Source organism: Cavia porcellus, unplaced genomic scaffold (assembly GCF_034190915.1).
Source record: "Cavia porcellus strain 051 isolate PalLab524CR breed Dunkin Hartley unplaced genomic scaffold, mCavPor4.1 scaffold_14, whole genome shotgun sequence".
Classification (NCBI taxonomy): Eukaryota; Metazoa; Chordata; class Mammalia; order Rodentia; family Caviidae; genus Cavia; species Cavia porcellus.
Window position 1 is genome coordinate 62,826,570 of NW_026947497.1, and position 26,009 is coordinate 62,852,578.

Sequence of the window (26,009 nt, forward strand, 5' to 3'; positions counted from 1 at the left end):
ACGAGTCCTGGGTCTGGACTGATGTCTTGGCAAAGGGCACGGAGCATCTGACCTCTGTTTGCTGCCCTGTGCCAGCCCCTGAATCAGCCCCAAGTTGCTGGCCTTGTGCTGGCACGTACAGTCACCATCGGTCTAATCTAAGGTGTCTTTCAGCGTTTGACTGAGCTTTATGAAGCAGAAAGAGAGCGCAGCAGCAGGTTGGCATTACAGTTTGAAGAAGATAAAGAAAACAGTTCTAAGTAAGTGCTGCTGGCTATAACACTGTTCGCTGCTGTGCTCTCCTAAAGTGTTTGTCTTTTGCTAATTCCTGCTGAGACTTACTTTGAGCCTGGGATATAGCTTAGTGCTAGAGCACCTGTCTGGTGTTCATGGGGTCCTTGGTTCCATCCCCAGAATGGGGTGGGGGTAGAAAAACTGAATGAACATACTCAATTGCTGCTTCCATTGAATGAAGTCAGGTTAAAGGTGATTCTGCTATTCCAGAGAAATTGTGAAAGTTCTTGAGGCTGCTCATCAGGAGAAACAGAAAGAGATGGCCAAGTCTGAACGTCAGGTATATGTCTTTCTATTCTGACTGCAGAATTTGAACTTGATAGCTTTTATTCCAGATAGCTAATGAGGTTTACTAGAAAAAGCGTTTCTAACTTTTAGAAGTTTCACCTCGTGTGGAATTTTCGTTCTGTCATTGCTGTTGTTACTTATTTGATACTAGAGATTAAACACAGGTAGTTTGGAGTGTTCTACACTCCCAGTCCAGCCCCCACCCCTTTCTTTTAAACTTTGAGACAGGGTCTTGCTGTGTCAGGGTCAGGCTGGTTTTGGACTTACTTTGGAGTCCAGGCTGGACTTGAACACGTGGTGATCTTTCTGGCTTAGTTTCCAGAGTGTTAGGATCACAGGCATGTATCTCCAGCCCTGGCAGGATGGTGGTTTTTTGTTTTTCTGTCTTTTTTGAGACCAGGTTTCGCCATGCAGTTCAGGATAGTCTCGAACTCACAAGGATCCTCCCACCTCGGCCTCCTGAGTGCTGGGATTACAGGCATGAGCCACCACGCCCGGCTCAGGATGGTGTTTTTTAAACTTTTAGTTTGCTAACTCCTAGGTCACCGTAATCTTAGGATTTGTTGGTTACTTGTAAGAGACCACAAAAATCATTGTCATTCAAGCAATTTGTTATTTGCAAATATTACTCTTAGCTCAGACACAGTAGTATGAAAACAGGTAGCAGCCTTTTTAAATGTACGTGTAGTTAACTTTGTGATATAATTTTTGTTCTAAAATACTTGTTTTTCTCTTAGATGGCAGAAATACAGAAACTGGAAGAGAGCTTGCTTGCTGCTGAGAAAGCAACCAGTTCCCTGGAAAAGTCTAGAGATGCTGATAAGGTGGGTGGGGCGCAGCTCCCTCCCTCCCTAGCTGCTTCAGGCTGCAGGCTCTGGCCTCATCCTGCCCCTTTTGCCTTTGGGCCAGTTCTTCTTTGTCATCCTGGGGTGCTGGGGAGAGAGATCTATTTAATTACCTTTCCACATCAAGTACGGAATGTGCTAATGCTTAGATAGCACTGCGTAGAACACATCCTCTGTTTATTAACCAGAGGGCTGATCCTGTCTCACTGACTCTTTTTCCTTTTCTTTTTGCTGTAAGGTCTCATTATGTAGTTCAGGCTGACCTCACACTCACAATGATCCCCCCCAGCCCTGTCTCATCATGCTTAACTCCCATGGTACTAATTCTCAAATCCTTGGTATTGGCGTTTGCCTAGAATAATAAAAGTAACGTGCAGGTTGCCAAAGTAAGTGCAGACCTTTATTTATCTAGATTTTAGCTGGGGATTTATCTCAGTGGCACAAGAGCCTGCCTGACAAGCAAGAGGTCATGAGTTTGATCCTCCATACCAAAAACGCCCCAAATTTTACTCATTTATGAAACCAAAACAACGAGCCCAGTGTGGTCATGCCAGCCTATAATCACAACACTCATAAGGCTGAGGCAGGACTGCTGTGAGTTCAAGGCCAGCTGGGGCTACAAAGTAAGACCCTGCCTCTAAAACACCCTCAAATAAATAAAACTAAGCAACTGATTAAATCAAGTACAGTAAAGCCATTAACATATAAGTTGGTATTAATAATGGAATGGGGAATATTTTACTGTAATAAAATTGCTCTTTTTTTCTCTACACTGGTGTTTGAATCCAACACTTATTTTTTATTTTGTTGAGACAGAGTCTGTAAGTAGCTTAGTTGGGACTTGAACTGATCTCGTGCCTTAGCCTCCCAGGCTGCTGGGTTAACCACACCAGATTAAAATTGACTTCTTGTGCTGCCATTAGGAAGGAAAGATGGCTTGTCATTTAGGAATGATCTTAAGTGTTTGACATGAAAGGATGCTCCTGTTCTCCTCAGGAAGTTATAGCTGACCTCACAAACCAGATCCAGGAGCTCAGAGCATCTGTGTGTGAGAAAGCTGACACCATCGACACCCTGAGGGAGGAGCTGGAGGACCTGGTTGTAAGTTCCTTCGCCGAGAGGGGGAGCTGGAGCACTCTGCAGGCCCTGGCAGAGCCAGGCAGCTGGTGCAGTGGGACAGGCTTGCCGCAGTGCCCGTGCACCCGTGCGCTCTGCCTCCCAGGGTTCCCTGAGCACCCAGCAGTCTTGGAACTACTGATTCGAACCATGAAAGAAGCAGGCTGGGTGCTACCTGTGAGGCTGCAGCTGGCTTGGTGCACCTCAGTTGTTTCAGGAAAATGGTAACCTGATGGTTCTGCTCACATGCGGCCCTGGCAGGTTCTGCATGGTTCCCGTCCACCATGGCACTGACCCCTAACATAGCAGCGCGTGTCTCCTATGCGAACCCCTGTGCTCCTTTTCTCCCTTTTGCACACGCACCAAAGGTCCTCCAACCCCCTCCCGACACCATGCAATCAGATACTCTCCACCCTCTATGCCAAATAATCCTCCAGTCCCCTCCCAGCATGGTGACCTGTCCACTCACGTACCCTCTTCCTCATCCCAATCCCATAAAAGCGACTCCCCAGCTTTGTCTCCTTCTAGTGTGCTGCAGCCCTCCCGCACTGGCAGTAAAGGCTTTTTCTTACCTCTGTCCTTGTGTCTCAACTGCACTGGAAAGCCTAACACAACCCACTTCAGTTACATCCAGAGATAGCAACTAAAGAGAATGGGCTTATTTCCCCAGTGTTAACCTGAGTGACTTTCTGAGAGCCACCACTTCTGTCTCCCTGGGTATGCATTGGTGCCCCCTCTGCTGGGGTCATTGTGAAGGTCCTCATCTGTGTCAGCACCTCGCCCTAAGCGGAGCAAATTCCCTAAGGTATTGTCCTGAGGAAGGTGACAGGACCCAGTGTTTTCTAGTTACCCTGGGTCCATTCCTTCATTCACAAGGATTTATTGTGTGTGTTAATCTGGTTACCACCATAGAACTCAGACCATGCTTAAGTTATTTTAACCTACAAAACAACAGCCAGCTCCCACATCGTGACTTTCTTTCCTATAGTGCAAATACAACTCTGCTTTGGCCGACAGAGAAGAAAGCCAAGAGCTGATCCAGAGGCAGGAAGCTGAAATTCTGGACCTGAAAGAAACTGTTAGGCTGAGAAAACTCTCTGATGACATCGAGGTGAGTGTTAGCAGCCACTGTTTGTGTGCATATTTTTTGTCAGTGTGCATATTTGTGCATGGAGATTAATAATGAGTAAGTAGAATAGTTAGAGTCACTTTTCCCAAGAGAGGCCAAGCAGTGAAGACAGACACCAAAGTCACTGTGTCATGGGCAGTCTGTTTTCATTCACGGTGCTGCCGCCAGGGAAGCTGGTGTCCATGACCCGCCTGGGGGTGCTGCAGTGAGGAGCCTGATTACTCGGACGGAGGTGGCAGCAGATCCGAGGGGAAAGCGCTGCTCAGCAGTCTTGAGTTCCTGGCATTCCTTGTGGTTTAGATGAAGTGCATCTTCAGCTGTCCTAGTTGTGGGTGTCAGTGTGCCTGTTTTAACTATTTTAATAAGTGATATCATACTGTCACAGGGCTCAGAAGCAGTGCCGCTTCCCTCCTCCTCCTGCCAGGCCTGTTGTTTTTGCTATGTCCTTCCACGGACGTAGATGGATCTCCTATACGCACACACAGATGATCATCCACAGTGTATACTGTTCTGCATTTGATTAAGAAATGAGAATTTTTAGAAATCCATGCTCCCTATAAAACAACAAATGCTTAACATGTCTCCTTGCTGTGCCTGGCCTGGCTTGGGCATGGAGGATGAGCAAAACACCTTTCCCTGTGCCACAGCCTGCTCTCTGGCCCGTGTGTCATGACGTAAGAGGTGACAGGAGCACAGAGAAGAAGGAAGAAGAGGAATTCTGCCTTGCCCGAGGGGTCCAGAGAGCTTCTGGGCACAGTTTTGAGGGCAGCATTGGGGAGAGCCAGTCCTGTGTGCGCGTTTTGAGGGCAGCATTGGGGAGAGCCAGTCCTGTGTGCGCATCTTGAGGGCAGGGACAGGCCTTTAGGAGACCGAAATGGCACAGACTTCAAACTAGGCAGAAGACTAAGAGGCCTGGGGCCAGAAGCGCTTCCAGGAAAGAGCAGTTGTTGAGGAGCAGCTGGCAGAGGTCACCGCCCAGCCAGGTCTGGGCTGTGAGGGAGGAATCAATCGGAGGGCATCTGGCTGCCAGCCCACAGGCCTAGGGGTTCTGTGCTCCTCCACAGAGGAGCAGAGAAGCCCAGGAAAGCGAGGTCTCTGTGTGTGTGCCCCCTTTCACCTTCCAGACCCCGGCAGGGAGCCTGGCATGGTGTCACACGCTGGCATCCCAGCTCCCTGGACAGCTTAGGCAGGAGGATCTCATGTTCAAGCCCAGCCTGGGCAGCCTACTGACTTAGGGAGACCCTGTCTCAGAACAAAAAGGTCTTCACCTTTCAGAAACTGTACATGGTAACAACTTGTGAACTTGTATTGGATTATCGTAATATAAAATGCTTCCTCTCTGGGGTTGTCCGTACCAGAGGGACATGCTCTGTGAGGATCTGGCTCATGCCACCGAGCAGCTGAACATGCTCACTGAGGCCTCCAGAAAGCACTCAGGGCTGCTGCAGTCCACGCAGGAGGAGCTGGCCAGGAAGGAGGCCCTGATCCAGGAACTTCGATGCGAGGTAAGGGCACAATGTGTGTTCCACTTGGGGGCCTGAGGACCTGCCAGTGAGGTGGTCATGAGTCCCTGCTGTGGTGGCTGCTGTGGGTGCCACAGGGAGGCCCAGGGTGTTCAGAGGGGCAACTCCAGCCCAGCTGACTCCCTCCTGGCCCCGGCCTATCCCCACACATGGGGGAGGTTCCTGTCACAGCTCACCTGCAGCTCACCTTCCTTATCATCTCTGGATACTGCTTTTTTACTATCTCACTGCTTTGTCAAGTCCTGAAAAAATAATGTCAAAAGTATATTTCTTCATTCCTGAAGAAGCTGTGTGTGTGTGTGTGTGTGTGTGTGTGTGTGTGTGTGCGCGCGCGTGCATGCGCAGAGCAAGAGTGCACCCTAAGAAACACTTGTTTTTAATTGATAAATAGCAGTTGTGTACCTTGCTGCATTTCAGTGCTGTGGCTTTGTGTGAGTTTATATTAGGGATGGTGAAGTGAGCCCATAACCTGCCACCTCACACACACAGTTCGTTTGTGGTTTGAATATTTTAAGTCCATCCTCAGCAGTTCTGAAATATACTTACACGTTTTTTTTAACTTTGCAAAAACTTACATTTCCTGTCTACCTTTTGACCATTATCTCATCCATGTCTTCCATCTGGAAGCCACTGCTCTGCTTTCTGCTTCTGTAAGTTTGCCTTTATTTTTTTGTACTGAAAATCGAACTCATGAAGTTTGACTTTTTTAGATTCCCCCCACGAATGTGTTGGTCAGCTGTGACTTACAACTGATAAAATGACAGGTGGGAAGGAGTCCTGGCTTGTTCCAGCTCCTGGTTTCAGTCCTGTCATCAGCTGGCTCCATTGCTTTTGGGCCTGTGACAGCTGTGCAGAAACCCCTCGAGGGTGAGGAGCAGCCTGTGGTGGGCCCCCTTGAGAGTGTGCCCTGTTGCTCTGCAGTCCCCTGCACCATCTCTGGGAGCGCACTCTGAGACGCCATGATGTGCTTTCCCATTGCCTGTATGTTTCCCAGTCTGCCAAACTGGCTGTCATACGAGCCACCACAGAGAGAACGTGTGTGTCTGTCTGTCATGCCTTCCTTCCATTAGCACGTCATCCTCCAGTTTCTTCCCTGCTGTGCAGTGATGGAGTCCGTTGCTTGTTCAGGGCAGGCTGGTGGGCATTCATGGGTGTTTGTCCCATTGTCTTTACCATCCTTCTGCCGATGGCCATTTTAGGTCACTCCTTGACTGGCCTGCAGCAGACACAGGGTGCTGCTGTGTGGCCTGGGGCAGCTGTGTGACTTGGGGCTTGTGCCCCAGGTGAGGCTGCTGGTCCGATTGGGGCTCCCTCAGCCTCCCACAGGGCAGTATAGTCAGCATCCAGCCATCTCTTCTCACCCCACCAGGAAGCCGTGCTATGAGGGGAGCCCCCCCCCCATTACCGTGGCCGGGGGGGTTCCATTTCCTTGCTGGTGGTGATGGGAGCTTGTCTTTTCTACAGGGACCGAGCATCCTGTTTTATCTGCTGACTTATCCCCTGCGCTTTTTCAATTTTCTAGCTAAACCAAAAGCAAGAGGAAGTGGAACAGAAGAAGAATGAATATAATTTCAAAATGCGGGAACTGGAGCGCGTGATGAGCTCAGCTGCCGAGTACCCCCAGGTACTTCCCAGAGACAGACAAAGAGTGCGTCTGGAGAGGAGGACAGGATGGAGTGGTGCAACTCGTGAAGGCCGGACTGCTGTCTTTTCACCAGCAGTGTCTGCCTCCTCCTCGTTTGTGCTCTGTGCATGGGAACTGAATGATTGGCTGCATGGGCTTGGCCGGGCGTGCAATGAGTGCCGGGTGCCTGGCACGGTCACTCAAAATGCTCCTCCTGTGCGTTAGGTGTAGAGATTGAAAATGAATTCTCGGGGGCAAGCAGGCAGTCGTGAGTTCTATCCCTGGTACCAATAAAAACGAAAAAAACCAAAAAAAAAAAAAAAAAATGAACTCTCTATAGCCTTGGATGAGCAGATATTTAGATGGGATGTGATTTTATTTTAGAGCCCTCAGACGCCACCTCACTTTCAAGCACATTTGGCAAAACTGCTGGAAACGCAAGAGCAAGAGATAGAAGACGGAAGAGCCTCGAAGACCTTTTTGCAACAGCTCGTAACAAAGCTAAATGAAGACAGAGAAGTCAAGAATGCTGAAATCCTCAGAATGAAGGTACCTGGGTAATTCCTTTTCAGCCTTGGAAAGTTTTCAAAATAAGCAGAATCTTCATGGTTTCTGAGAATACAGAATTCAAAGGGTGCAGAACTGCAGGGTGGACACTGAAAACTTCTCCCTACCTTGACCCCGGCTTCCCAGTCTGCTATACCTGAGGCTCCCGGAGGAGCTGGCTTCTTTCTGTTTCTGCAGCTTTTCATTACACATGTAACCAGTCTGTGAGCATCAATCTCATGCGCCCACTGGTGTCGTGGTGTGGCCCACTGCTCAGAGAGTGGGCCTGTTTCCTGAAACTTTACCTGCTGGCCTTGCCTGACTTCAGGCCCTCTGTCAGCTTAAAGGCTAGTGCGTCTTGTCATCGTGCACCTTTACACTTGCTTCTGTCCTCGTGTCCTTCTGTTTTTCTCTTGTACCCTTCTGTTTTTCTGTTGCGCTTTCTCTTATCCATGTGAGATCAGACGTGTACTTGTCTCTGGTGCACCCCGCCTCTGCGTGCGGCTGGGTGTGCATGGTTAGGCTGGCATTTGGAGAGGACCGAGTCAGGGTGCAGGCAGGATGGGTGCTCCTCAGGTCGCCTCTCAGCTGGGCAGTGCTCTGCAGAGCACAGTCTGAGCACTGTGACCTGGGGACAGGAAGCACTTAGTGTCACTCCTACTTTTCCTGCTCTTTCTTCAAGAAACTCTCAGCAGGTTATGCTGGATGTGACTGTTACCCAGACTCACGATCGGAAGCAGGTGGGGAGCGTCAGGGGTGCAGGCAGGCGAGTGGCAGTGAGCAGCTGAGCAGTGTTTCAAGCGAGTGTTGGTTTCTTCTGGGTGGCAGGCTCATGCTTTTCCAGTTCCACAGTTCTGATTATGATTTTTAAGTTGAGCTATGGGGTCAGTTTTTTCCTTGCTTATTTTAATTGAATCTGTTAAAAAGGATCCCACAGTTGAGAAATTTCCCAAGGTCCCTCATAGCAGAACATGAATGAATTATGTGATACCCCGTGGTGCTCCACGTGAGGAGGAGCTGGAAGAGGCCACACATCCTTCTCGTGGCCTTGGGGGCAGCTCACACCCGCCATTCTGAGTGTTCCAACAGGACTTGCTCTGGTGTCTCTGTAGGAGCACTTGTGTGAGATGGAAAAGCTGCACCTGGAGAACCAGCAGCTGAAAGAGAGAAACTGGCTCCTGCAGGGGCAGCTGGATGACAGGGAAGGAGAGAGGGACAGCAGGTGAGTGGGACTTGGCTGCCTGAATGTAGCCAACGAGTGAGGCCTGAGGTGGTTTCTGAAGGACTCTGTGCCCCCGCAGCTGGAGAGTGGGTGCTCTCTCAGGTGCTGTGGCTTCCCCAGCTGGAGACGGGCATCTGGGGTGGGGTGGGCTCAAGGCAGAGCCAGAGCCCCGTGAGGTCTCAGCACGGCTTCTCTCGGCTGCAGTTACAGTGGCAGACAGAGTGCCAGGCTACACATCCAGGGCCCAGGTCAAACTCTTGTCGTGTGAGTTCTCACCCTGGGGTTTTTGGTTTGTTTTGTTTTTTTGGTACTGGGGATTGAACTTACAACCTTGTGCTTGTCAGACAGACACTTATACCACTGAGCCAAATCCCCAGCCCACTCTCATGCTGTTTTTTTCCCTATAATAAGATCAGCAAATTGTCTGTCATGGTGACACACACCCTGGGAAGCAGAGGCAGGGGGTTAGAAGTTTGAGCCCAGCCTGGGTGACTTAGTGAGACCTTATCTCAAAATAAAAGCATTTTTAAAGGGCAAAAAAGAAAAACATACCTTCCTCATAAAGTGATTTAGATTTAGAATAAGGATGTATGTAGCGGGGGTTCAGCTCAGGGACAGCTAGCTTGCTGAGCACAGACTGGGTTTGATCCCCGTCACCACAGCCAGCCAGGGCAGAATCGCTGTCCTGTACAATCATGCAAGATGGTGAACTGAACTAGGGGTTGGGCCCTCTGGGATGGAGGCCCCAGTGGATGCCCCCGCCAGATGAGGAGCGTCTATTGTCTGAGATGACAGATGATTGCCAGTGCCTCAGTCCTGCCTCAGAAGCCACCATGAGATGCACCACCCCTAACCCATTTGGTCAGCTTCCCCCTGCTGGGCAGAACCTTGTGGCACCATCACCTTAGAGGATCGAGGTTTATTTGGCTCATGGTGTCACCCATGGCTGTCACGTCGCATTTCTCAGCTGTGCCAGCAGACCCCATCCCCAGAGGCAGCCTTGCTCCCCTGGGCCTGACTGCCTGTGATGAGTGAGCGGCGGCTGCTGAGTGACCTTGACAGTGCTTCTCTACCTGTCCCCAATCTGTGCAGCAATTGGAATCCCCTGGAGAATCAACAGCTGAAGAAGGAACATGAAGAAGAGATTGTCAAAGAAAGACTTGCTAAAGTACGACTTTTGTTTTTTTTTTTTTAACATGATGGTTTAAGAAATGTTTTTGTAACTAACATTTTTGGTTGTGCATTTTAGAAGGCATTTTACTGAAATTTTTGTCTTTTCTGTGTTCGCACTGCTGGGTGTGATACTGTCTGTCTGCATTCAGACACAGCTGAAAGCAGGAGTGAGCTCTGCACCTCCAGCTCTCCATTTAGAACGTGTTTGGGGTGCAGTTCTCACCACAGGCCTAGTGGGGGTTGGGGATGGGGTCAGCTTTGAGCTTATGAACATGGGGGACCCATTCCTTTCAGTCTCTTTTTAGCAATGTTGTTAAAGAACTTAAATCTTTTTTTTAATCTTATAGAGCAAAATAGCTGAAGAAATGCAGAAAATGAAAACAGAGTAAGTGTGCTATTTTGTAAAGAATTCTTGATTACTTTTTAATTCTCCTTTAAAGGAAAAATATATCCACAAGGTAAGTAACCTTTCCTTCTGTAGTACTATGTGAACAGACAAATGTTTACAAAATGATCCCTCTAACGCCATATGCTCAAGGGAGTCTTTGGCTAGAGCTGCTCTAAAAGGAAGCCTTCAAGAGACCGAGTGTGGAAAAGCAGGGCTCCCTCTGAGCCACTGAGAGCCGCTCCTCACCAATCAAGAGGGCAGTGTAGCTGACCAGTTGCCCTTTCCCTCAGACTTGAACCTGAAGCCTCTGAGACCTGTAGATCAGTTCCCTGATGCCTTCTTGTCTTGAGCTAGGTTTTTTTTATGCTTCCCAACCCATGACTTTATTTATACAGTTTTCATAATTATCTATCCTTATAAATTGTCCCATCCTTTCATGTATAAAGGACACACTTTTCTGTCTCATTCAAAATTAGTAAACTGATAGAGCTATTAACAACAAAAAAGATAAAATTAGAAAAATGTTGGAATAAGTATTCAGAGTCCTCAAACATTTTCAAATATTTTATTTCTTAAAAGAACTTGAGGGGATTTAGCTCAGCGGCATAAGTGCCTGTTTGGCAAACGCAAGATTGTGAGTTCAATCCCCGGTACCAAAAAAAAAAAAAAGAACTTGAGGTGGGCATGGTAGTGCATGCCAGTAATCCCAGCACTCCAGAACTGGAGACACAAGGCTCACTGTCAATTTGAGACCAGCCTGGCTACATAGTGAGTTCAAGGCCAGCCTGAGCTACAGAGCAAGACCCTGTATCCAAAAAAAATTGAAATGTCATTTAATCATTTTTCTTTTGGTACTGTGGATTGAAACTGGGTCTTTATACCGAGCTATATTCTCATCCATTGTTATGTTTTGTGTTGTGTTGTGTAGTTTTTTAGGACGAGTCTCACTAAATTTCTCAGACCAGCCTCCAACTAGTAGTCCTTGTGAGAGCTGGAGTTATAAATGTCACCACACCTAGCGATCATGTGTTTTTTTCCAATTTGTGGTAGTACATGTTTGCAGTGCATCATGATTACATCCCTTATGAGGTGAAATATGTACACATCTTTTTCCATCCCTTCCTCCTCCCCTCTCTCCGTCTCTTGGTCCTCTTCCATTTGCAAAAGATCCATCTTCCTATTTGCTGTTATCTTTTTTTTTTTTTTTTTTTTTTTTTTTGTCTTTTTCCTTTTTATCAGTACCAGGAATCGAACTCACGACTGCCTGCTTGCAAGGCAGGTGCTTATGCCGCTGAGCTAAATCCCCAGCCCCTGTTATCTTTTATTTTATCTTGCATATTTTTAACTATAATTTTAGTTCTAAGGTCTGTCATTCCTGCTGTAACTCCAAACATCTTAGCTCCATGAGAGAATTACAGGTGCAGGAAGGTAGTTTCCAAGGGCTTTCTTTGGCTGGAAGTTCTCAAGAGTCAGTTCGTGTATTGTTGGCTACCAAGTGCACACCGAGACAGTTTCGGCTGAGGCAAAGGCAGCCTGTGTCTTCGAGGGAGTAGAGAGAGCCACACTCAGCTCAGACCAGTCTTCGTCCACCATGCACTTGGGAAGCAGGCGCTCCACTTTCCACACACTGGCCACTCCGCCCTGTCCCCGTCTCTTTCTCCTCTGTCTCTTCCTCCTCTTGTGTGATATTAGTGATTAAACCTGCTTGGGGGGAAATATGTACTTGAGTGCCATTTTGGAATTATGTTCCTTTGGAATACCCTAAAATGCTATTTATTCTTCCAGTCTGAGAAAAGTCCAAGGTACCCTGCAGAGCAGAGAGCTGGACTGCCTCCGAATGGCCGAGGAGGTTGAGCGCATGCACACACTGGAGGCTAAAGCGTTCCAGGAAAAGGAACAGCTGAGATCGAAACTAGAGGAGATGTATGAGGAGAGAGAGAGAAACTTTCAGGTTTGTCAGTGAGCCGGATTTCTCATGGTGGTGCTTGGAATCCCTGAGTAAAGGTGAATTGGCAGGAATCTCCTTCCTGTGAAAATGCGTTCTGGGATGTGGTCTTCGGCCTAAGTCCTCCAGCCCCAAAGGAGAGGGCTGTAGGGGCAGAATCTGCGCTGCACACACCCTCGCACCCTGTGCTCCTGGGAAGAGGAAATCATGTGGGTTCCAGAGACTGTGAGTTTCTGCATCTCACCTCCCGCTCGGGGTGTTTGTCTGCAGGAGATGGAGATGCTGAGGGACCAGGTGGAGTTCCTCACTGAGGAAAATGGCAAGCTGGCAGGCCACCAGAACCCGCTGCAGAAGATTCACTATGTGATCCGCCTGAAGAAGGTGCGTGCCCGGGCCTTGCCCGGACACCTGCTCTCATTTAAACGTGCCACTGTATTGAGGTGAAGTAGAAACCAAAGGGCTGAATGGCCTACTTCAGGGCATGTCCTGAACCCAAGAATCTGATCTTTACTACTGTTAAGTCCAGTAGCTCATCATAGGTACCAGACTTCTATTTAATGTTAGGCAGTTTACAAACTGAAGATTCTAGGCTTAATTTAAAATATATGCTTATTGAAAATCAGGAAGAATATCTCCTGTACAAATTAGAACCTTAAATGTTTTCTTCTCTCTTCCTTTCTCAATTACTTATAGGAGATCGAAAAGCTGCGCGCTGAAAATGCAGTTTTAAAAGAAAAGAAAAAGACTGAATCCTAAGGAGCCCGGTCAGCTCTGTGGGCCTCGCCTTGTTGGAAATGTTTCTTTCTCCCTCACTTAGTAGTGAGAGCTCCTCATTAACCCAGGAGCTGAGAGCCGAGGTGCTGTCCCCATCAGCAGGGTGCTTCTGACCGTCAGCAGTCTGCTGCGAGCGCTGCATAAAGACGGGAAAACCTGTTTGTCTTCTGAAGTTAAAGGCCTGTAGTTAAGGTCTGTAGTGGATATTAGTCAGATCAGTTTTTCTTAAATTATCTCCATGGTTCTCGTGGTGCTGACAATACTCGGTGGTTCCAGAATGTGGGAGGGGTGATGGCTGAGTCTGTGGCACACTCATCACTCTGATTGTTTGTGTACTTCCCTTTTGTTTCCGTTTGGTTTGGTTTTTCACAGTGCTGCGGACCCAACTCAGGGCCTCGCACACAGCAGCAGGCAAGCACTCTGCCTCTGAGCCACCTTACCGCTCCATATTTTTGTATTCTTAAAAGTATTTTCATGAGCATTTTCTACAACTGTAAATATGGACTTTTTTGAAATAAAATCTTTGTTAAATAATAAAGCCACTCATGTTCATTCACTTGTTACTCCGTATGTCACTGGGATGGTCTGAGGGTCCCCAAGGTGTAAGTAAGGAGTCCATCCTGCCCTTGTGCAGGGCAAGGCTGCAAGTGTGCCGGCTTCCACTGCAGTAAGGGTTTTCCGGACAGGGCAGCAGGTGGCACAGGAAGATTCACCAGAGGCTTCAGGATGCATTTGAGAGCTAAGAGCAGACACTCAGAGAAATGACATTATCAGAGCCGGACGTACTTTAGGGACCTTGGGAGTCTCCAGGATGGGCAAGCAGGATGCCTATTCCTGTGTCCATGGGGTGAAGTCAGAATGCAGGCCACCTGCGTGGGTTTAAATTGGGCTCAGCTGCCCAGCAGCGCTGCTGCTACCTCTGGTGGAGAAAGCACAGTTACAGGTGGGAAGGGCATGGGTTTGTTGTTTGGAGGCTCTTGGAAGGCACTGATGGTCAGCTGCACCCCCCAGCCTGGTAACGCAGGCCTGCAGTAATCCTGGAGGGCCCAAGGGACAGCTGGCAGGGAGTGGGTGGCCCGTGCCAGAGCCTGCGCCCCACCCTTCAGAACCTGCCTGGTTCCACACCAGTGAAAGGTCTCAGATGTTTACACAGAAGAGAAAATCAAGTGAAAGCAGTGACCCTGAGCCAGCCGGTCCCCATCCCCCTTTCTCCTGTGCCCTGCTCAGCAGGGCAGGCTCCAGTAAGAACACAGGGCTGCCGCCTCCGCCCTGGCCTCCTGGGCACAGGAGCAGCAGGGTTTTAGTGTCTCTCAATGACCCCCTCCCTCAAAGCCCACCAGGAACAAGATCCCCACAAGGAACCGCACCTCCATCATCACAACAGGATTGTCACCGGTCTTTGAGGACCCCTCATGGGACACCCAGGATTAAGCTTGACTTTTGCCATCTTAAAGTCATGACTCACATGCATAACAACGGGAGAAACCTACTTGGGTTTAAGTAGCATCCCCAACTGAGCCACCAGGAGTAAAGACTCCAATGAACCTCCCTCAAAAAGAAAAGAGAATCATCAGGTCCGAGCTTTCCACTCCAAGGCTCCTCAGGCTTTGCCCTGCTCAGCAGCAAGCAGCCAGCTCAGAAATTCTGCCGCTCAATCCTCTCTAGGGAAGTGGTGACACATGGAATGGAAAAGGTTTTACTTTCCCAGAATAACATGCTGTTTTTCGTTAGGTTTTAAATGTTTAGAAAAATTCTTAAGTAGTCTATATTTAGCCAAGCTCAGTGGTGCACACCTGTAATCCCAGCACTCAAGAGGCTGAGGCAGGAGGATCACTGCACCTTTGAGGCCAGCCTGGGCTACAAAGTTCAAGACCAGCATGAATCATATAGTGAAACCCTTGCATTAGAAAAGACCAAAAAAAAAGTTCATATTTACTTAGATATGTTTAAAATTTTGTTTTAAAGCTCTAGTTACATAAGTACTATTTTCTGATGTCATACAGTATAGTGCAGTGAGTCATGATTGTCTTCAGATAGTCAGGTATTGGTCTTGACTTTAGTGAACTGTATGCTGTCTCCAGTGCATGCTCACACCAGTTTACAGGAAAAGAGCTCTCTAATATTTGCTTGCTATACCTCTCTGGGAGAACCGCATCACTCTTTCTGATTTCTTTTCTGTCTGTCTGTAAGCTTCGTCACTACTGTTTGTCAGGGTGATAACTACAGATTAACTACAGATAACTACACAGGAGTAGAGCGGATTGCAGACACTGGATAAACTCCGATGCACAGCCATGTTCTGAGTCGCCGACACTGCTCACCTTTGGCAAAAAAAAAAAAAGTTTATGACATTGACCCCAGCTGTCACATTCCCTCCAGAGAGGGCAGTGTTCTGACCCACAGCCACCACTGGGGACTTGGCACCAGGGGCTGAGGCTGCAGGTGCTAACCAGTGATGCCTTCGGAAGGGAGGAAGATGCCATCGGAACCGGAGCAGAGGTCAGGGTCAGCTGGGGTGCAGGCAGGGCTGCAGAGCCACACAAGGCTTCGCAGCAGGATTATTTGTTGGAAGCTAGAGGCCCATCTTGCGGTGTAACCGTCTCTCACCACTGGGGCTTTCTGAATTGGACTGCCTGAATTTTAATATTTTTAGCTCACGCTTCCAATGTGAGACGCCAGCCAGCTCTCATGGCACCTAGAGGCAGTCAGGACAGGGCCAGAGTGCAGCAAGGGGGCGTTGTACAAAGTGGGGCTTTCACAATCAGATTCTTTTCTTTGAGAGATGAGCAACTTCTCAAGGGTCCTTCATAGCTGGCACGCCCTCAGTCAAGAGGGAGCGACAGGAAACATGCAGGCATCCCTTTTCACAGGAAAGTGACGAGCTGAACACTCGGGAAGCTGGCAGACAGGCACTATCCCCATGGGTGCACCCAGCTGCCCCTCACCCACACTTGCACCAACAGGCTATTGAGGCAAATGGGCCCTTCCCCCTCAGAGCTGGCACTGAATACTTTTTTGTTGCACGGAAACACGTAGCCGCCTTGGGTTTGGTCAGCGGCACCAACGAGCCTGCGTGCATGAACCCAAGTGGCTGGGGACTTGGCTTCGGCTGGCTGTTCTGTCCCCACTGGGTCACGGGGTGTACTCGCACTTTGCTGTGCCTGGGGCTGCTGCGTGCTGTTCCTACTATGAAACACTAATGGGCAACAGAGTGGGGCCAAGCTGATGCAGTGCCTGTGTTTCTTTGGTACCGGGAATCAAACTCAGGACCTTACGCTTGCCAGGCAGGCGCTTGTAGTGTGTCTCTGAATGCTTCCCTCCCTCAGAGGAGCCCGGGAACAAGATCCCCAAAGGGGCGTGGGGAGTGACAGCATCTTGGCCCAGGCCCACGTCTACATCCGCAGGAGGCACAGCGACAGGAAGCACATTGGCGGCTGCTTGGGGACAAGGGTGGTGAAGCCTGTGTGGCACAAAGCTTTGGGGTACGGGACCAAGGAACTTCAATTTAGTGAAGGGGCCAGGCCTCGGCTTCCCGAGCTCAGCCCAGCACAGGAGCGACGGTGACAGATAACAGCTGAACTTTTTTTTTTTTAATTTAAAGAAAAGGAAACAAAAAAAATACATGGAGATAAAAAAGGGTAGAAATAATATAAAATTACAGAAAAACAAACGGTAAGAAATCGCTGGTTGATGTTACATATTGTCATCTTAGATATAGCTGTTCAGGTTACAAAATTAAAGTATTTAAAATGACATTCAAAAAGTGACACTGCAAACAGTTCTGCTCAATGATCGAACAAAAACAGCTGAACTCTTACGTTCTCGCAGGTCTGGAGCCAGCAGACCAAGGCATAAGCAGGGCCAGGGAGCTCGCCGGGGCCGATGCCAGCCAGGAGTCACCCCCACCTCGGCTAGGCCACACAGCCTCCCTCCTCCCGCCGCATCATTCAGTGCGGTCCCCAGGGGCTCGAACCCAGAGCTCCCCTGGGTCGTTCCAGGCACCCACTCGGCCCTGAGGTCTCACACCCATAACCTAATCTAATCTGATTGCATCTGCAATTCACCTATTTGCAAATCAGGCCGCTGACAGGTAGGAGGTTACTGCGGCACAGACACCTAGGGGAAACTTAAGTCGGCGTCTACCGGGGATGCTCCACACGCTATGGCCGCTGGCCCGACGCCTCCCTTGGCACGCGAGCTTCACGGCGACAGCGGGACAGGGGCGATGAGGCGCGACTCCGCCCTTCATAGTTTCCAGCTCTCCTGCGACCTGCGCAGGCCCTGCAGGAGCCTGCAAGCTCTGGCGAACTGCATCGCCCCCTGGCGAAGCGGGGCTAAACCTCTGCCTCGAGAGGCGGATCAGAGGCGCCATTAAGGCCGGGCCCGGGCGGGGCCATAGTCAGCTCCACCCAACAGCCGGAGCCCCGCCCACACGGCCCATGCCTCAGAGCCCCGCCCCAAAGTGGCTTCGCGTCACGTGAGCGCAGCGTCACGTGAGCGTCGCGTCCCGGGCAGTCGCCGGCACCATGGCTGCGACTCCGCTGCTCGCCGGCGGCGCCGTGGCCGCCACCGCTTACCCCGACACGCCGGCCGCGGTCCCCCCGCGCCTCCAGGCTGGCGCGATGCGGCGCCGCTTCTGGGGCGTGTTCAACTGCCTGTGCGCCGGCGCGTTCGGGGCGCTGGCCGCCGCCGCCGCCAAGCTGGCCTTCGGCAGCGAGGTGGAGCCCGGGGTGCGAGGGCGGGGGCTCCAGGGGGCGGGGCCCGGGGTTCCGGGGGCGGGGCCGGGGTCCCCCAGCGGCCTGCGGCGGGGCGTCGGCCGGCGCGGGAGGGAGGGGGCTTCGGCGCGGGGCCAGGCCCCTCCCTCCAAGCGCCACATTTGCCCTTTGCACGTTGATCGCGGGCAGACCTCCACCTCCTATCTCATTTTAAGCCCTTAAATGGGCATCTGCCTTTCTCTGAGCGTGACTGTGGTGAGAAACCTGTTGCGCATCTTTACCTTCTTCCCCCATCATCATCGTCATACGTGGGTCTTCTGACTTGTCTAACCTGCTGCGGGAAGATTGGTTGTCAGGGTAACGCGAGGGAACCCTGAAAGATGTGTCATTCACTTCCTGAGCAGAGCAAACTCTCGAACTGCTGCTACCGTGCGTCCAGCTGCACTTTGAGCCTCTCCCCAGGTGCACACCGACCCTGCTTGCTAGAAGCTCCCACTGCGCCTGCAACCCAGGCTTGGGCCCTGCTCAGGGCAGGAGATGCGTTATTTGGGTGCCAGCCTGTTGCGGCAAATGCAGTGAGAGCTGTCGATCTGAAAGCCCTCCACTGGGCAGAGTTCTTGGTGTGTGGGCCGTGAGGTTTCTTAGTCTTCGTTGTTATGCTCTGGGTTTCATTATTCTTTATGTTATATGAGAGGCGGCCACTGGCCCATAGGACGCCTTTGTGTAATTAAAGAAGGCTGGCTTCCTGTCCTCAAGACACTTGGTATTCAACTGCTGGAAAATCGACAAGAAAGAAGTGTAATCATGGCCAGTGTGGTAGCACACGCCTGTGGTGTAATCTCAGGAGGCAGAGGCAGGAGGATCACAAGTTTGAGGCCATCCTGGGCTACAGAGTGGGTTAAAGGCCAGCTTGGACAAGACAGAGTGAGAGCCAGTCCAAAAAAATGAGTGGATGGACCCAGCCTTGGGAGATGGCCGAGTCCACTGGCAGGTTCTTCTCTCACAGCTAAACGAGCTCTGTGTGCCTTTGAGCAGGGCCTTCTAAAGACCCTCCCTTCTCTCAGAATTTTCTCACATTAAAAAGCAGGAGACGGAAGGAGCCGGGGATTTAGCTCAGCGGCATAAGCGCCTGTCAGGCAAATATGAGGTCATGAGTTTGATCCCCGGTACCAACAACAACAATAAAAAGCACGCTAGAAACAAGGGAAGCACATTTGCTGCAGGTTTTCCTAGTGATGCCTGAGAGGACCAGCAGGTGGCCCCACGTGGCAGTGACCCCAGGCAGGGCTGGGTCCCAGTGAGGAGCTGCAGCACTTGAGGGAAGTGACATGACACCTGTGGTTCTTCACCTGTCATTCGGGTAGACAAGGGAAGAGTACACAGCACCAAGGGGTCTGAGATGCCCTGAGGGGCTGCCCTTTGGGGTGCAGCCCTCACAGACTGGCTTCAGGAGCCGGCTGTGGGCCTTTCTATTCTGCCCGATCCCAGAAGTGAAGTCCCCCCACACCTCAGGTTGCTGGAGGGGTATCCTGGGAGGGTGGCTGCAGTGGCGCTCTCTCCTGCAGGTCCACATGGGCTTCTGTGTCATGGGCATCGTCATGATGTTCAGTGCCAATTCTCTGATGTGGACCTTCTTTAGCCGGGGCCTCAGTTTCTCCATGTCGTCAGCCATCGCATCGGTCACAGTGACCTTTTCAAACATCCTCAGCTCGGTGAGTACCCCGAGGGCATGGTGCCTCTGGTGTGCTGTCCTAAACCTGGGTCCTGACTACGCTGCCAGGAGAAAGGACCAGAAGTGACTCGGAGGTGGGCTGACCTTTGGTAGCTGCCTGGCTGCTTGGGAGGCGGGAATGAAGCCTGACCAGAGAGAGCCTCTTCCTGGAGTCCCTCCCAGCCCGACGTCTCCCAGGGTCCCCCCCCCCCACACCCAGGGTCCCCCCCCCCACACATTGCTGGTGTCCTGGGCTGGGAGGGAGCCTAAAGCTGACCGTGAGGCAGCAGCGTCCTGACCTACCTTCTGCCTGCAGGCCCTGCTGGGCTACGCGTTGTACGGCGAGTGCCAGGAAGTGCTGTGGTGGGGAGGCGTGTTCCTCATCCTCTGCGGGCTCACCCTGCTCCACAGGAAGCTCCCACCTGTCTGGAAGCCCATCCCACACAAGCAGCAGTGACCCTGCTTGGCACTCGGCGGAGGAGACTGGAGGAGGAGAAGTGACACTGGGGTCCTGCCACGGGTGGGTGTGTCCTGTGCTACTGCTTCTGGCCACCTGGGTGTGTGGCCTCCTGACTGTCGCCACAGAGAGGCACCAGCCAGCCAGGCCTACTAGACAGGCCTGGGCCTCCAGCCCAGAGGGTGGCAGCGACCCGCCTTGCACAGAGCACCCGCAGGACTGTGCAGCGCCTTGATTCTCGGACTCCTGGGTCATCAACAGGAGGGCCAGTAGATGCTGAGGTCCTGGGTTCTGGGCCACACGCTCAGACCTGAGACCATGCTGAGTGACAGAGTGAGTACCACACTGAAGCCCATCACATGCCGCCAGACAGGGGCTTCCTGACTTGGTGCGCATGTGTCATGCCAAGGGGAGGAAACCTGGGCTAATAAATAGTTTTGTAAATTAAAACCACCAGGCACAGAGCCTTGGTCCTTTCTGCCCTGTGCCAGGCTGGTCCTGCCTAGTCACCTGGACGTGTGCCTGCTCCAGGAGGAAGTCGGCCCTCATGGGCCCCTGAGAAGGGAAGGAGGCCCAGCACCTGCTCCGCCCTTTCCTGGGAGGCCACTGGTGCCTGGGGCACTGGTCACTGGGGTGTGCAGTTCCCCTTGGCCTCGGTTTTAGTGGCCTGTTCTCCTGTGCCCACACTCCTCGGTTTCCACCTTTGCAGCTTCACTGTGCTGTGCTCAGCTGTGCCAGCCACCAGGGGTGGGCTCTCTGTGCCCTGCAGTGTTTCCTCCGGGCCTGATCCCCAGGCTGGAGTCACCTCAACACCTGTGCTCCCAGGGCCTTGGCCACACCGGCCCTGCTGCCGAGCTCTTGTGTTGCGTCCCCTAACCCTCTCTGGCAACAAACTCTTGCTCCTACTGCGAAACCCTGTTAGCTCTCACAGGGGCTGGACCAGCCCCACCCCGAGGAAGGGTCTTCCTGTTCCTGTCATGGATTGGCATGGCACTGGGGCTCAGGCAGGCAGTGCCACATGGCCACTGAGTGCCAAGAGACCATGGTACCCATCTAACTCACACCAGTCCCCTGCTGAGCCACTTCCCTCTGCCCAGAGCCCAGAGAGGCCTCGAAGGACAGTGATGTCTTGTCACCAGCCACCTCCCTGCTTCCTGGAGCCAGTCTGTCTCCAGGGGTGACAGCAGTGAGAAGGGCAAAGGCCACCCTGCCCTGTTGGGAGTCACGTGGTGGGGGGCACAGGAAGATTCCTAGAGGCAGGGTGGGCTGCCCTGGGCAGTGTGTGACAAGGAAAGCAGGAAGTCCCAAGGGGACCAAGCTCCCGGCCACGCGCCCTGGATACAAAGGTGACAGGTTCACACTTCCTGAAAAAAAACGCCTGTACGGCGATGGGCCTGTAATCCCAGCACCTGGGAGGCTGAGGCAGGGGGACCGCTGGCTGACTCAAGGCCTGCTGAACTACCTAGAACTTGGGTCAAAACCAGCAACACCCACACCCCTGCAGGAAGCCCATAAGATCTGGGATGATGTATCCGAGATGTTGTTTCAGGGAAGCAGAGCAGGCCTCAGCCCGCCTCTGGTCACATCAGAGGGCTGGAGTCATTCCCAGATTTCCGATCGCACTTCAGAGGTTTGTGCTCCATAAACCTCGGGTCAGTATTTGTCTCTGCAGGGTCCCTGGGTGGTGGCTGGAGGTTGGTTTTGCTGGTGCTGGGCTGGGCAGTTTGGCGCCAGGTCATGCAGCTGGGCTCCGATAGGGCAGTAATTGCTTTTTCGTTGTTGCTTTTTATTTTACTACCTCTTTTTTTTGTCTTTTTGAGACAGGGTCTCACTATGTGGTTCAGGCTGGCCTTGAACTCACTTTGTAAGCCAGGATGATCTCAAACTTTAAAAGATCCTCCTGCCTCAGCCTCTGAGTGCTGGGATTACAGAATTGCACCACCATGCCCAGCTTACCTCTTTTTTAAAAAGTATGCAACTCAGAGCCACAAGGTTTTCCACCAAGATCCTGCTAACTCCATACCTTTCCTCCAGCCTGCAGTCGCTACACCTGCCTTCCTTCTCCCCCTGTCCAGCCACCTGGACTGCTGTCTACGCAGCCAAGGACACATGCTGCCTGACCCAGCTGTTCTCGCAGGTGCAGTGCTGTGGAGCACACCCCACACCGTGTCCTTTCCATGGCTGGTGGCATCCCGCTGAGTGCTGGACCACGCCGCTCTGCCCGCTGGCAGGCGATGGGCATGAAGCCGCTGTGATGGCTGTCACTGCTCACGGTCTGGGCACATAAACAATTTCGGTGTCTGTGGGTACCCATCTGGAGGAGGGATCGCTAGGCCATGGATGGCTCTGCCTGGCTCCTGGAGGACCTGCCCCCGACTCTGCGAGGCAGGCACACGCCTGACGTCCCAGCTGTTCCAGGAGAGCGAGTGTCCCATCCCCCGCTGCCCACTAGCCACCCTGTACTGTCCTCCTAGCCGTGTCTCCCCGTGTTCCCAGTTTGCGTTTCTGTAGGGGCTGACTTGTCCCGCATGCATGCTGTGCTCTCTGGGTGGCTGTGTACCTTCTTAGGGCTTGGGGCAATATCTGAGTCTGGGCCCCATTTTTAAAAATGTCAGCTGGGGAACCTTTTTAAAGTGATGCTGCAGTCTCAGCCTCTGCCAGAACCTGGGGCTGTGGTGACCCCACATTGTGCTGCAGGAAGGAGCGGAGTCTGCACCCCACCCCAACTCAGGAAGTGGGACCAGTGCTGGGGAAGAGGAACTGGCAGAGCTGGGTCCCCACACCACAGCCCAGCGCCAGGGCTGGTCAGCCGGAGGAGGGCTGGGGTCCGACCACATTGTCCCTGACCCCGCACACCCCACCAGGAAGGACCCTTCCTGCTGGCCTCCAGGTGCCGGCCCGTCTTCACTCGGCCTGGGGGGCCTCAGACCGTGTGTCCCCCTCTTCCCTTGCTGATACCTTGTCTAGGCTGCAGCCAAGAGCAGCACATTCTGCCATGTGGGAGCCTTTGCCCTTTAGAAGTTATTTTTAAATTTTGGTACCAAGGCCTTCACCCTTGGGCTCTGAGATACATACCCAACCCTTTGTTTAAAAAAATCTAACTAGGGGTGAGCTCAGTGGCAGAGTGCTTGTATAGTACCTGCAAAGTCCTGGGGTTCAGCCCCAGCAGCAGCAGTAGCAGCAAACAGCAGGTGTCAGGAGAGCTGGGCGTGGTGATGCACATCTGTGATCCCAACACTTGGAGGCTGAGGCAGGAGAATTGCCATGAATTCCAGGCCACCCTGGGTTATGTAGTGAGACCCTGTTTCCAGAAAACAAAACACAAAAAAACCCACCAAGAACAGCATGGGTGAGCTTGGAGCACTCAGAGCCCGGTGCAGTGAGGAGCGGTCCTGTCTGGCAGAGCCACCAAAGGGGAAACACAGTTTCCATGGAAACCAGCAGGCTGGCCTCTGGGTTTTTATCCCAAAGACTCAGCATTCATAGTAGCACCCTCTGGGGTGCGCTGAGCTGGGGTCACAACATCCTTTCACCACCTGCCTGCCTTTCAGAGGACTCTGCTGGCCACATGTCCTTGGGCTGCAGCCAGTACTCAGCAGTGTGGGCTCAGGGAGGCAGCCCCACTGTCCCCTCACAGTGCCTCTGTGCAGGCTGCACCCCTGGGGCAGCCCCATGAGGAGCAGGGACCCTGGGCTGCTGCGTGGTCTCTCTCGCCTCCACCCCTAGGATGTTCCCTGCCTCAGCCCCAGGGAAGGACACATAGGCTTCTGGGATCTCTTTGTAGAGCTCCTGGAAGATCACAAATTATTTTTCTACTGGGAATTAAACTCATGACCTTGCACTTGCCTGGCAGGTGTTTATGCTGCTGAGCTGCATCCCTGGCTTTAATTCTTCTAGAAAACTACTGATGCGTCAGGAGGCTGACATCCCCTCTCTGTGGCCAGGAAGATATTGTGGCTGTGGCAGTTCAGTAGGGACACTCCACCTGTCCTTGCAGGCCAAGCGGTGTCTGCATCCTTTGAGCCTGGAAGAGGAGGGTGACAAATGGGGATGGGACGGCAGGAGGGGACACAAACCCGGGGGGAGCCAGCTGCAGGCCATGCTGACCAGACAATAGCACTGTGCACATCCTGGGAAAGTGGGGCTTAGAGGACTCAGTTTCCCCACCTTCAGCGGGCAGTAATGGGGGAGTAGGGTAGAGGTGGTGGCCTGGGCCGTGCGGGCGTCACTCTGCCCCTGGCAAGGCCCCCGGACTGGCCTGTCCGAGGAGATGCCTGGGTTTATGGGGCCTCGTATTCTGTCCTATAAAGCTGTTTGTTCTGTGCCGAGCTAGACTTGGGGTAAACAGAGCTGGGTCGGTGCACAGCTGACTGCACATAAAAGCGGGTGCAGGTATCACGCGGCATCTTTACAACTGAGGGTGAATGCGGTGCCAGGGCAGCCGTGGCGCCAGGGAAGCTGCCCAGGCCACCACTGCCGCCATCTTCCTTAGAGTGAGGGGAGTGCAGGGCTGGGGTCCCCAAAACAGGGTTCCAAGGTCCTTGGCCTGGCCCTGTGACTACCCCAGCCCGTGGCCCCGCGGGGATCCCCCCTGTTGTCATGCAGGGCTCCCGGAGTCTCCCTGCCCTTGTCACCCAGACCTTACTAAGCTCGGGCTACCTGTCCTCGCCCTCCATCACTGGCTGCATCACCCAAGGCCAGGAGGTCCCTGCCCTTTTCCAGGCAGAGCTTCTGTCCCCAGTGTGAGGGGTGAGCGAGGGTCCCTTTGGGTGGCATTGTGACCAACACTGCCCACATACCCAACAGTCTGGCCCCTGTGTGGCCCAGACCTGGTCACTGTGGCTTAGGCTGGAGAGTGATCGGGACCCTGGGTTGGTGACAGTCACAGCACCACCCGCAGAGACGGGGCACTGACTCGAGGTCCCAGGAGCCCCACAGGCCTCTGATGGCTCTGTTCTGCAGAGGCCCAGCCCAAAGAGAGTGTGACCCACTGCAGGACACATGGGTCTATGGCCTTTGTGCCCAAGGAGACCCCAGGCCTGGTCGGATCTCAGGGTTCGCTTCCTCTCAGTTCTGAGCCATGAACTAAGTTTTTACTGAATTCTGATGGCACAAAGGGCAACACAGAGCCATGTACGGTATCCCCTCCTTCAGGACAGGACAGGGCCAGTGAGGCCCTTCCTTCCTCAGAGATGTGTGGCTGGATACTTCCTTCCGTCCTTCTCTCCATCCCTATCTCCTCCTTCCCACCTTCACTTCCTTCTTCCCTTCAGCAGGGTCTTAGTGTGCATCTCATGCCGGCCGTGAACCACCACCCGCCTGCCTCGGCCTCCCCAGTGCTGGAATTACAGGCCTATACCGCCACACCTGGCTTCTATGGCCTGTGTGCTGCTGTTGGGGAGCATGGCTGAAACTCTTCTTAGGACGTCAGCACCCAGGATGCCTCTCCTTAAGCTCCTGGCTGTCACCGTTCTGCATGGTGCGAGGGCTCCAGTCAGACCCTGCTCCTGCCGTGGGCCTTGTGCTACTGTCCTCACCAGCTCCTGTCAGCAAGATGAGCATCATTAAAAACAAACCCCATGGGTAGCCAGGCGTGTAACCCCAGCATGCAGGAGGCTGAGGCAGGAGGATTGTCATGAGTTCAAGACCAGCCTGAACTGCATAGCAAGACTCTGTCTCAAAACAAACAAACAGACAACAAATGCCATGTGGATGGCTCGGGAGAGCAGCACAGGGCCAGCCCAGCCCCAGCGTCTCCCCCGAAGGTCCTCAGCCTCCCAGGCCCAGCTTTGCTTCACATCACTAAAGCCTAAAGCAGTGCAAATCCTGCAGCACTGTGCCTGGAGCTCCTATGGGGCTGGCAGGAGACCCGGTTGGCCACTCTGGCTGGTGGGAGCTCCTGCGCCCCAGATCTGCTGCTTCACAAGGAGCCAGGGTCTGGCCTGCCACTCTGCGCCCATGTCGGGGGTAGGGGTTGTTGCTTTTGCCCATGCAGCCTCTGGGCAGATCCAAGGATGCTGGTGACTGGGACCCCTGGACATAATGAGCCACATGACTGCTTTATGTGTTCAAAACAGAAAGCAAAAGTGACGAGGGCCCCCACTCTTTTAAGGTAAGAAAAAGAGAAAACGTTCACACCAGTGCCTACGTGTGGTGAGGTCCCGGGATCCCTCGCTGGGGTCATGTGAAAGACCAGGCGCCACTGCCCCACCCCTGACTGAGCGGCTCATCCTGGTTCCTGATCCTGGTGCGATAGGGACACTTATCAGGCCTTGTCATC

At 52.5% G+C, this 26,009-nt stretch overlaps 2 protein-coding genes across 3 annotated transcripts in view; both read left to right on the top strand.

Moving 5' to 3' along the window:
- Nucleotides 1–13,384, top strand: part of Kif15 (kinesin family member 15) — a 44,011-nt gene extending 30,627 nt beyond the window's left edge. The window contains exons 22-35 of the mRNA XM_013140779.3: nucleotides 154–239; nucleotides 484–553; nucleotides 1,299–1,385; nucleotides 2,403–2,507; nucleotides 3,511–3,633; nucleotides 5,010–5,156; nucleotides 6,697–6,798; nucleotides 7,183–7,347; nucleotides 8,457–8,566; nucleotides 9,659–9,734; nucleotides 10,087–10,124; nucleotides 11,913–12,078; nucleotides 12,343–12,453; nucleotides 12,766–13,384. Coding sequence (XP_012996233.1) covers nucleotides 154–239; nucleotides 484–553; nucleotides 1,299–1,385; nucleotides 2,403–2,507; nucleotides 3,511–3,633; nucleotides 5,010–5,156; nucleotides 6,697–6,798; nucleotides 7,183–7,347; nucleotides 8,457–8,566; nucleotides 9,659–9,734; nucleotides 10,087–10,124; nucleotides 11,913–12,078; nucleotides 12,343–12,453; nucleotides 12,766–12,828 — 1,449 coding nt within the window. The 3' untranslated portion in view covers nucleotides 12,829–13,384. The remainder of the gene's footprint in view (nucleotides 1–153; nucleotides 240–483; nucleotides 554–1,298; nucleotides 1,386–2,402; nucleotides 2,508–3,510; nucleotides 3,634–5,009; nucleotides 5,157–6,696; nucleotides 6,799–7,182; nucleotides 7,348–8,456; nucleotides 8,567–9,658; nucleotides 9,735–10,086; nucleotides 10,125–11,912; nucleotides 12,079–12,342; nucleotides 12,454–12,765) is intronic.
- A 3,941-nt stretch (nucleotides 13,385–17,325) lies between these two features.
- Nucleotides 17,326–20,179, top strand: Tmem42 (transmembrane protein 42). 2 transcript variants are annotated; one of them, XM_013140794.3, is made up of 3 exons: nucleotides 17,326–17,576; nucleotides 19,127–19,273; nucleotides 19,589–20,179. In XM_013140794.3, the coding sequence occupies exons 1-3, from the start codon at nucleotides 17,373–17,375 to the stop codon at nucleotides 19,727–19,729; spliced, it is 492 nt and encodes a 163-aa protein (XP_012996248.1). In that variant the 5' UTR covers nucleotides 17,326–17,372; the 3' UTR covers nucleotides 19,730–20,179. The 2 variants fall into 2 exon arrangements, with proteins under 2 accessions (XP_012996248.1, XP_003477063.1); XM_003477015.5 differs by having other exon boundaries at nucleotides 17,328–17,564.
- The last annotated feature ends 5,830 nt before the right edge of the window (nucleotides 20,180–26,009 follow it).